This window comes from Trifolium pratense, linkage group LG5 (assembly GCF_020283565.1).
Source record: "Trifolium pratense cultivar HEN17-A07 linkage group LG5, ARS_RC_1.1, whole genome shotgun sequence".
Lineage (NCBI taxonomy): Eukaryota > Viridiplantae > Streptophyta > Magnoliopsida > Fabales > Fabaceae > Trifolium > Trifolium pratense.
Genome location: NC_060063.1, coordinates 54,041,377 through 54,053,775, shown reverse-complemented (window position 1 = coordinate 54,053,775; position 12,399 = coordinate 54,041,377). Strand labels below are relative to the sequence as shown.

General features: G+C 29.6%; 1 protein-coding gene across 1 annotated transcript; it reads right to left on the bottom strand.

The window, feature by feature from the left end:
• Positions 1–799: 799 nt before the first annotated feature.
• Positions 800–1,708, bottom strand: LOC123884508 (auxin-induced in root cultures protein 12). The gene has a single exon (XM_045933615.1). It carries the CDS (start codon positions 1,627–1,629, stop codon positions 931–933), a length of 699 nt encoding a protein of 232 aa, XP_045789571.1. The 5' UTR covers positions 1,630–1,708; the 3' UTR covers positions 800–930.
• Positions 1,709–12,399: the final 10,691 nt, after the last annotated feature.

Below are 12,399 nucleotides of genomic sequence, written 5' to 3'. Positions count from 1 at the left end.
GATACAAATACTAAAAGTGTTAAAAGATTGGACAAAATTATACAATTTTGATAGAATTTTTTCTAACTTTAATTTAAAATGGGTAGCTTTTAAGTCCAAACATAATTTTTTATTTTGATTTAATATAAAATTTTAAAATGATACCTAAACCGTCCAATTAAAATCATACGACCTAAAACTACCGACTACAAGACTATACCTGTTTTTGAATTCACTCAATTCAGATACACTAATTGATGTGGCATTAAACACACATTTGACATTTTGATGGCAAAAATGTCAAACCAAACACACATTTAGAAGTCAAAAATGCATTTAACTTTTACTTATATGTCATGTCATTTAACTATTTTGCTCATAATTATCTATGAATTTCGTTTTGATCATGTAATTATGTATAGAATGAAATAAAATAAGGTCTTGTTAACGAGTGTCTCCGGAGTACTTTTTGAGCATTCCATTAAAAAAAAATTATTCAAAAAATTAACACTAAAATTTCTAATGCGTTGACTTTACTCATTTTCATAAAAATTCTTTAAAAAACTTACTATTTAAGAACTTAAAGTTCCTGAGGCACTATTTAGCATTTGCGAATAAAGTAAAGTAGGCTTCTTCTTTTTTTTTTTACTTAGTAGACTTTTTTGTGTAAAAGAAAAAGAAGAATAAAATAAGGAATCTCAAAAGGCTAAATTTCTAAATTGGACAGTACAAAATTACAAATGAAATGATCTAACACCAGATCTGAATAAAAGTTCAAGACTTAAAAGAAAGAACACTACTGTACTCACTAAAAAGTAAATTCAACAAACAAACCAAAAATATAGATAACATTAACAATAATAATACACTAATAAATAAGAAAACTTATTGTTGGAGAATGAAAAAATCACATCACAAATTCACAATAATATTCAATTATTCATTCTCAAATCACATAACCAAACTCAACAAAACTAAAACAAATCCAAAGTAAAATCCCAACCCACCAAATCTTTGACCACCCATAACCAAACTCACTCCACCACTTTTTTCAGTACTATTAGTGCTATTCCCACCCCCAACAACGGTGGCCGTCACATATTCCAACCTCCCCTGGGCCTCCTTATTTTCAGCTGCAAGTGCATGCATTGCTGGCTTCCCATCTTTAACTGGGCCCACTTGCCACACCTGACTAACATTATCCGCCTTTTCCGGAAACCTAACCGCTCCAAAAATCGTTATAACGCCGTTACTTTCTTCAGCTGATAAATCCCATGTTTCAATAGAAAGACTTTTAACGGCGGTAATACCACCGTAAGAAGTTAAATTATATAATTCAACACCGATTTTACCGTTCATCTTGTAAGCTATAAGTGCTTGTGTTCCTATCATTCCACCTCCGGTAGGGTTAATTCCCCATGAAACGTAACCGTTGTGTATCGGTACGGCGGTGTATGCGACGGTGAGGGAACGGTTTGTGGTGTTGTAGGTGAAGTGAATTGTTGCACCTAGATGTGGGAGATCTGTGCAGTTTTTGTAGGTTCGGTTTGATGGAAGCTTTTGAGAAGTGCAGTTGAGAGAGTGAGTTGGTGAGATGAGAGTGATGAAGATGAAAATTGAAATGAAGATTAGTAAAGAAGATGAAGCCATTGTTGAAGAGTTTGTGAAAATGAGAGAGAAAGTAAAGTAAATGGTTTTGAGATTTAGGAGTTTGGTAGTAACAAGATATATAGTAGAAATGGAACGTGTGGAGAGCAAAATATTAGTGACAAGTGGAGTTTCTTTTTTTAGTTTTATATTAATTATAGAGATATTTTTTTGTGAATCCAAATTGAATGTTTTGTAATTTATAGAGATATTTATATAAACATAAAAAGATATTAATTATGATTTATGGTTTGTTATTCTATATTATAAAATATTTTTATATTATGGTAAAGTAATAATAAAATATCTCTCTCAAAAAAAAGTAATAATAAAATATGAATGAAGGTGTGTGGTGTAAAATTTATTTGCATGCACATTGTTTTTATTTTATTTTATTTAAGTATAATAATAAATATTACTTAAAATTCACATACATGAAAGGAATATATCAGTTTACAAGAAATTTAATTTTTGACAACGACTTATAACGAAAAAAAGTGTTGTCGGAAATCAAACTTTTTGTAAAACAATAATATGAGTAAATATGTGAAAAGTTTATTTATGCTGTTAGTATACAAAAAATTATATTTATCAAATATTTTTTATATAATTTTCTTTGTTGATATATCATGTAAAAAGCAGTAAGAACTCATCTAATTCATATGATAAAAATTTCATTTATGTTAAATAGACATTTTTTTCATCAAAATTAAAAAGAAATGTATAATTTGGGTTTTGTTGATAAAAAAAGTAGACATTGTTAGGAATTCAAATATGACTTAGTTATACCACTAATTTAAACAAATAATCAGAAAATTAGAGGGAAAATAAAGCAAAATGGTGCGACTACTTTTAAGAGATGATGACGTACTTTTAACTTTTATGACATGTGCTTGTTTTCATTTTCACAAAGAAAATCCTAAGATGTTAGTGATACATTTTTCAATTCACCTTTTATTATTATTATTCTCTAAAAAGTAAACACATTTTTATTTAATGGGTCATGTTAACCGGTGCTCCCGGGGCACAGGTTAAGGAAACCAAAAAAGGAAATTTTAAAATTGAAAATAATATTTTTTAGATTTTCGAGGCGTTGACTGCACAAATTTCAATATGATATTACTATATTTGGTTCCTTAAATAGTGTCTCCGGGACACTGTTTAGCATTTTCCTTATTTAATTGTGGTTTGGTTATAGTAACACGTGTATTTTGCGTGTTGTGTTTTTGATTTAGTGGTGTGTGCACTGCATTTTGAGTTGCTTGGTTTTGGTCCATCATGTGGGGAAAGGATTTACTCCGGTGTACTGTTTACGGGATTCTCTTCAGTTTTAATGACAGTCATTAGATCATCTTACTTTTTATTTTTATATTTTAATTTTTTTTATTGAAAGGTGATGATTTAACCGGATGGATTGTTCAGGGGAGACAATCCACTCCCCTTCATGTGGGTGGGTAATGTACCTTTTGTTTTTGCTCTAGGCATAACTCGTGCTTAGAGTATGTTATTAGGAAAATTTTGTTTGTCTTGCTAAACAAACATTATCATATTTTACAAAATTAATTTTGTTTTGTTTTTATTAATTAAACTTTTTATGAAAATACTAACAAGTGTTCTCTTTTTACACTTGTTAGCATGACTTTTTAAATTTGCACATAATCATGACTCATGAAATAATACGATGCAGCTAGGTATCACAATGACCTTCATCTCCCTTACTCTTAACCCCTCTAAAAAGTTATCTCGACCCTAATTCCTACGAAGTTGAATTTCACGTGGTCATTGTTACTTCATTTACAAATTAAAACAAAATTCTAACGATGATTTGTATGAGAATCTCACTCAACCCACTTAAATTTTAATTTTTTGATCAAAGTAGATTTTTCCTATCAAAATCAAGACGGATACTACGAATAAGACTTTATTTGTCAAGCACATATGCAGCCGAACAATGTGGAGAAGAATTTGTTTGTTATCATCGATGTCCTTAAAGTAGTTTTCACTGCAACACATGAACAAATTGGTTGGTTGACCATGGAAGTTGATGAGATATTTTCATTACATATTTTATTGGGGAAGGTCATAAGCACGTCACCAACGGGACCAGATTTATTTTTATTATTTTATATTAAAATTAAATTCTTCTCTTACTTCAAGTGTCTAGAATACAAGTTTAAAAAATACTAAAAATAAAAGTTTTATATCATGTTAAAAAAGTTGTTTTTCTAAACTAACCCGTCATAATTTAAAATTCACTTGGGTTTGTTTGGTGATATTGGTTCAAGACCTGGAAGTCTGCTCTTCTTTAAAATTTCGAATTCGATTCTCTATGATGTCAATTTAAATGAATTAATTTAGCTTTTTTAAAAAAAAAAACGTCATAATTTAGAGTATTTACTCATTAATTAACCAACGAGAGCTTTCTTCAAAAAAATTAACCAACGAGAAAAAGTCATATGTATGTGAATTGAAATAAAAGTTGGTTATAAATTAATTATTAGTATCACATCCAAATTTACTACTTATATGACTTGTTCTTTTTGGTTAAATACCTCAAATTATAAAAATGTTTAATAGACCTCAACTAATTTTACTTTTTTGAAAAATTACATACGCAAGACTAATTAATATATTTGCTACTCGTTTCTTTAGAACACTTTTTGAATTTTTCTTTAAAATTAATAAATTAGTAGAAGTAGGCAAGTAGCATGTTGAAATTTTCTTAAAAATGAATAATTTAGATGTAGTATAGCACGTGATGGCGAGGAAAATGCTGAAAAAAGCATGTGAATGGATGTTGATATTTTTGGAAGATTTTTAATGATATTGCCAATTCCACACTTTTGGCAATTTTGCTTTTTAAAATTCACACCGACGTATGCGCATCTTAATTCTTTTTATTTCTTTTAAATAAACGCATTTTCAAAAAGAAGAATATATTTTATTTTGGAAGGAAAAAGAATATATTTATAAAGTAGTAGTAGGTAAAGTCACTTTTAGTAGTAGTTTGGTTGGTATCTACCAAAAAAACAAGTGAGTTTGGTTGGCGGAATCAACTTATTTAATCCAAATAGTAAGTTTGGTAAATGAAAAATTAACTCAAACAATCCTTAAAGTGAACACTTGGGTAATTTTACTGTTTTTATGTATTTATTAGATTAGGTGAATTTTCTAAATCATATAGTTCATTACTTTTGTTGATAGAACAATGTAATTTGACATTTCGTGAGCTTAGTTCAGTTAATAACAACATCATATATTATGTAAAAATAAGGGTTTGAACTACGAACACTACATTAAAATTTGTATAGTCTATTTTTTTATAATACAAACTTTCTACCAAATCATTTAAATACCTTTTTTCTTTTTTAACAAAAATTCCATATAGATGAGGACATGGAAAATTAAATTATTTTAGTTCTCAATCACATGCATCATGTATATATATCCCAGCCAAAAGAATCATTATTCGGTTTCCAGATGTTTGTAAGTTGTTCGTGGTACATCCGAATCCGATGATTATAAAAGTCAAACACACATAATGATGTAGTTTTGGTTCCTTCACTAGTCATGAATTGATTGGCTTTCATGCAGTTACAATTATGTTTAGGGATGTCGAAATACATTTCTTTGGGGGTGAAAATTGTTCCGTTTGTTTGCAACTCTTGGTTGTTTTTGTTAAACATTGGTGTTACCTATGCTTTTCTGGCCAAAAATGTTGGGTGATGTTAGCTATAGAGATTTTATAATAAAAATAAGGTTTAATTAGTAAAATGGTTTTTTAAAGATATTTTTAGTTTTAGATCGGTCACTCAAAGAAAAAAAATATCTGAATAGGTCCTTAAAGAAAAAAATGTCTGAATAAGTCCCTTAAAGACATCTTCGTTAATCAGTTTGGTCCTTAAAAAAATGTCAGAGTAGGACCAAACTGATTAACGGATATGTCTTTAAGGGACCTATTCGAACATTTTTTCTTTAAGGGACCTGTTCTGGTAAAAACTAAAGGGGGTTGTATTATTGATTAAATGGTGTGATTACACTTGGTTTAATTTCAACAACCCTGAGAATTTTATAAGTCAGATCCTCTTCCTTACAAATGAAAATGTGGAACTATTTATAGACCGGTAAGTCTTCTTCTCCAAGCTAAGGTTCCTAGGAATCCGGTCTGCAGCATCTTCTTCGGTGACGTAGCGTGAAAGTAGGGACGAAAACCTTGGTCCCCAAGCTATGACGGTTATGAGAAGTTAATTTCTTCCTTTTCAAGTCAATCAGTTAACACTGGGAAGAAGAAGATATTTATACGATACGGGATTACCCTTCTGGGCGTTGCCACGCTGTTGTTAGCCACGCCTTGGCCACTTGTCGCCTAATGGGTATTTAGGGTTTGCTTGATTTGGGCCTATCCTCCTTCTTATATTAATTGGGCTTACTGGATATGTCCTTAAGCCCATTGCCCAGTCCAGGACCTATTCGAACTTTTTTTTTTTAAGGGACCAATGTGAAACCAAAAATGTCTTTAAGGGACAATTTGACTAATTAAGCCTAAAAACTAAAAAGGGTTGAAATTTATTCTGGATTGAGATCAATTCTACTTTAGTTACTTTTGCTTTTAGAAATCCGTCTATGATTCCTTGGATTCATCGTAATCACTGGTTAAGTTGTGTTTAGCTCACAAAACATATGTTTTTCCATAATCTCACATATTTATAGAGAAAGCATTCAGTGTGATCATGATATTGCTACTCTTGGATTACAAATTCTAGAATTTTAATGGTGGGACACAATTCATAATAGTAGAAGTCATGTTTTCACCAAAAATAGATTTGTTTTCTCATAGAAACTTTTTCTCTCCACCTGATTTTTCTTACGGGTTTGAAAATATGTTGCTTTGAACCCAAAATAATATGACGAAATATTTGAGTGGTCACAAGGAGATAGTTCATGTATTTGGTTACATACATACAGTTATAAAAGGTTAAAAAAAAAATAATTAAATAATATGTATTTTTAAAATAATTAAATGATATAAATTTTTCTGTGAGTCTAATTAAATAACTAGTGACCAAATTCTTGTAAGTATTTTTCAAGTGAGATTACAACGTGGTTTGGTTAAATGGCTGTGCAAGACCCTTCGTCACTTGGCGAAGGCTAGCATGGGAAAGTTTCATAGGTCTCCCATCATGGGAAAGTCATGTCAACCATTGGATTAAAAATGTTATCATGTACCAACTGCATCTTATACATTTCTATTTTTTTCTCTCTCATTGTTGTGTTTCTCTTTCTCCATTGCGTCTCATGTTCCTTTCTTTCTTCTACCTCATAGTCACAACCACATACTCTTTAATTACTTTCTTCAAACTAATTATTATACACAAATCTATCAATTTAATCTCCTATTAATTTCATTCAAATTAGTAAGAAAAACGAAAACCCTCAAACAATTTGATGGATTTATTTGGGTTAGATATGAAATATAAAAACCTTCAAATAATAACAAGATCCAATTGCGAGTAATCAATTTTAATATTTATGGAGTTTTTGAGAAGTAAAAAAATGCAACACACAAAATTTGATTTAGATGGAGAAAGCTTCAAAAGAGACATTGAAATGAAGAAAGGGAATAGCTATTTTGGGTTTTCATTATTATTAATTATTAATGTTTATGTAATATTTGTGGCTTTGATCTTAGAATAAGGTGTTTTGTTTTACTAGTTTTTAAGAGATAAAATTTTGATTTGAAGGTGAAGAAAAAAAATGGCATAGAGAAAGAACAAAGAGATTGTTGCAGAGCCAGAGATGGTGGGGGTGAAAGAGAAAAGAAATTAAGATAAAGTTGGTACATGATAACATTTTTCATCCAACGGTTGACATACTTTTCCCATGGTGGGAGACCTAGGAAACTTTCCCATGCTAGCATCCGCCTCGTCACTTTTTACAATCAATGAAAAACACTTTCACTCTCAACATATGTCCTTATTTATAAATGGGTCATACTAATTAATTAGCGTCACAAATATAGTACTAATTAATATTTTTATTATTATTTTTAATTTATTATTTTTTGAATTATATTTAGACTAAATTGCAGTTTTGGCCCCCCACGTTTCATAATTGTGTGATTTTGGCCCCCCACATTTTAAATGTGCGATTTTGGCCCCCCACGTTTCATAATTGTGCGATTTTAGCCCCCCACGTTTCAAATGTGCGATTTTGGCCCCCCACGTTTCATAATTGTGCGATTTTGGCCCCCCACGTTGACTATTTTGACAAAAAAATTGATGACATGGAATATTTTTTACACGTGTCTTAATTGTATTGGCCAACCAAAATTTATTATTTATTTTTTTTAAAAAAAAGGATAGGTTTCAAGAATTGATTATGCTATATTGGTTTCAGTGACCTATCCTTTTTTTTTTTAAAAAATAATAATAAATTTTGGTTGGCCAATACAATTAATACACGTGTAATAAATATTCCATGTCATCAATTTTTTGGTCAAAATAGTCAACGGGGACCAAGAAATGCAAAAGGAGGCAAACGTGGGGGACCAAAATCGCACATTTGAAACGTGGGGGGCCAAAATCGCACAATTATGAAATGTGGGGGGCCAAAATCGCACATTTGAAACGTGGGGGGCCAAAATCGCACAATTATGAAACGTGGGAGGCCAAAACTGCAATTTAGCCTATCAATAAACATTATTCTTTTATTTATTTATCCTTTTTTAATCTGTCTGAACTCTGAAATGTGAATAATCTGTCTGTATCATACTCCCATTTTTTCAGTTGAACGTCAAAATAGTTCACAGCAATATTAGTTAATTTGTTGACTTTTATATCATCTCATTAATACCATTAATTACATTGTCGTGTAATGTGGAGTTGAAGCAAAAGTCTACCCACGATCAAAAATTTATTCAACAGAATCATATACTGCGTGTTTTAAAATCCTAGCAGATTTTAGTCAAAAAATAAAAATCCTGGCAGATTAATTTATAAGTTAATTAATTTATAGTTTAGTAGTAGTATATTTTATAGCTGATGGTTGATAACTAATAGTTTCAGGGCCGTCTCTGAGTTTTAGGAGGCTCTGTGCAAAATATAAAAGTGATCCCTTAATAAAAAAATATAATTTTTTTTAAGAAAAATTGTCGATTTAAATTGCATATAATATATAAAAAAAATCATTCTTATAAACATATAAATTATCAATATTAAATCAATTGCATTAAATTAAATGTAAAAAGAAATACAAAATAATTATCTTTGTATATAACGTCAAAAAGGAACATCATAATCTAAGATTAAATTTTATGCAAAGATTAAAATGGACTAACTATATTTACGAATATAGATAACTAATCTATTGATACTCATATGATATTTTATGAACATTAACAACATATAACTATTATTTTAATTAGAGCCTAAAAATTAATCTATTACTATATATCTGATATGTTATAGGTATAAATAATATATAAGTAATATTATAGGACCTCAAAATTTTGAGTTGAGACCCTCAAAATTTTGAGGCCCGATGCCATTGCACACCCTGCACATGTGTGCAAGACGCCTCTGAATAGTTTATAATTGATAAATTAATTGAATTGTTTCTGTCAAAAAAAGAAATAATTGAATTGTTTGAATGTTTGATAAAATTAGATGTTTAAAAGAAATGGTTAAAATAACTTATACACCTAAAAAAAACGGGAAAAAATAAGCTATAATATAATCTATAATTCATGATAAAAAAACAGTTATTAAACGGGTTTTTAACTGTATAAACTAACTTAATTAAGTTAGCTTAGTAGTCTTGACGAACATGCTGTTAATAATTTAAAAACAAATTAGTGCTTAGAAAATTGAATGTATTAGTTTAATACTCGTACATGTTAACATTTTTAATGTCAACTTTCAATAAAAATGCTTTTTTTTTTTTTTTGTGACCGTGCTTCTTTCAGTTTTTAGATGCATGATCCTTGTCCGATAGCTTGCTTCCTTTGATTTTTTATTCAGCTTCAAATGTTAGCTTCCTTCATCCAACATATAAGGAAACGTCTTCTATGATTAAACTTTAAACAAATTGTTCAAATCTTTAAAGCAAATTTACTCTAATTAAAAAATTATTAGCAATTTTTTGGGACTAAATTATCAACATTTGTTGGAGGACGGCACTTGGGCTTGGTATAGCCACATAAATGATAAATCCAACCAATTAAAGATTGTCGACCAGATTAATTGAATAATGAATTTTGCTTTTTAGGCCCTATATAATTTACTCTCAGGCCCCCCAATATGACCACTTTGCCCTTATAAAGGAATTCGGTGTTTACAATCGAAAGAGCTTACGTTTGGAACGTAATTTCCGAAACCATGTTAGATAAGGGGTAAGGCTGGCTTGTTTGTTACTTTGTAACTTGAAAACATGGATTCATAATGTACTTGCCAAAAGGTCCGTTCTTTAAATTTTTTCATCATTTCAAAAGTTACGAACCAAAAATGCTGTCATTTGGAATGTAACTTCTGAAGTTAGACTATATAGCCTAGATTGAGTTTGTTTAACTTTAAAATCATTCTCAAGTTTTCATGCCTATGTTAGACCTTTTTTTTTTTTTTTGACAGGATAGACCCATTGATCTTTCTTCATAGGCATAATACATTTTACCCTTATGAGAAAATATCCTATGTTATTTCTTTTCTTCTAAATAGACCAACAACAAACCAACTATACTACCTTAGGAATAAGATTTTTTTCAATGATAAATATATTATACATTAAGAAGTTGTTTTCAAGGTTATTTTTAAGTAGGATTAACATAAGAGCAAAATAGTGAATCATGAAATGAATTAGTTTAATTTTTTCACTATGAAAGGAATCAGTTACTTATTACATGACAAGTTTCACCCCATTAGCAGCTAGATTGTTAGGTTCTTTACCAAAACCTTCCTATTCCAGAAAGTTCAACAAAGATAATAATAATAATAATAATAATAATAATAATAATAATGACACAGAACCTATGCATGAACACCAAATTATATATTGTTATGACTAATAATAGAGATAAATATTGTAATGATTGATTATTATTTTTTTAACATTCTTTCTTGATTAAAAAATATTTTTTTATTATTTTCTCAAAATTAAACACATCCAATACTAGTAAAAAATTATTAACGAAGACGATGAAAATACGAATAAAACTTTCAATGAAGTCTATACGAAAGTTTCGTAATATATTGCATGTATTTTCTGTTGTATGAACATTTATTGTTGACCGGACCGGATGTTACTCGACTTTTTCATATACTTTAATTTTAGTAATAAAATTTTGGTATCTTATTTTTTATTGTTAGATATTACGGCTAATTAGACTCATGCACCGCACGAGTCGAAATTCTACTAATATTTAAAAAATAAAAAACCCTATTTTTCCCACTGCCCCAAAACCTAGCTAGAATATCGTCAACCACATATGAAAAATAAAACGTTGCCTGTTGTTTCCTCCATATATTACTACTATTAGATTAGATTAGATCGACTGTTACTTGTAAATTTCACTTTGCCTTTCACACACACTATCTCTGTAAGTATTTTTTTACTACTTTTCTCACAATTATTATAATTTAATTAATGAAAAGCAAATAATAAAATCACCCGGATGATTTTACGTCATTAGGTCATATGTCATGTCATTTAAAATATGTTAAATTAAAGCCACTAGGTTTAGTCTAGTGGTGGAAGATTTGAGTAGTATGCCAGAAGTCCTAAGTTTGATTTTCAGTTCCATTATAATATATATATATATTAAATCACCATTTTTAAGTATAAAAATATATTGAAGGACCAAAACATAGTGAAATTAAAATAGGGAATCAATTTCGTGAGTAGATGTAAATAGGGTGACCAAAGTTATAATTAAGCCAAGTTAATATTTATATCACTTGATTAAAATTTAAAACACTGAATTATTATTAAAAACAATTTAAAACACAGCCTCTCTTAATAACATTAAAAAAAATCCTGCTTTTTCCTCTAACTTTTTTTTTTTAATGACAAGTATATTATATATAGATATGGAAAAAATGTATCCACCTCTTCTGAGATTTTTTGATGAAGATAAAATGAAATATATTAACACAAACAGCCTCCTTAGCACAAGACGTGCTGGTAGACTATAACAGTTTACAAAAGAATCAAAAAGATACAATCATAATCAAATCATACAAGGCTCAAACACAACACCTCTTTAAATGACACAGACACTCCCTCTAACACTCTAATTTTACAATAGACACCAACCTCGTCCGAAGTTTTTTAAAATTAATAAAAATCTCCCTTACTAACTTAACACCGCTGGTTATTCTCTTAAAAAAAAATTAATCGGCAATCACACAACTGATGAGCAATTTGTTATTCTCTCGCTTGATCTTGGTACAGAGACATACAAACTATTGCTGTGTTGATGGATTGTCTTTGTTTTTCTCACCATCTGAAGACAACTCATTTTGTTATATGGCAGATGAAGGAATTTGGAGTTGAACAATCTTGGACTCAATTCCTTAAAATTAGTTTTCGGAGTCTTCAAGTGTTTAGTGGCTGGAGTTATTCCTATCAATACTGTATGTTTCCATTGTGTGTTTCTAAGATTGGTGATACACTAATATTGGCTAGCGATCTTGAAGACCAAACAATTATCTATAATATGAGAGATAATAGAGTAGAGCAAACCAGTGATGAAGCACTATGGTTTTATTCCAAAGATTATGT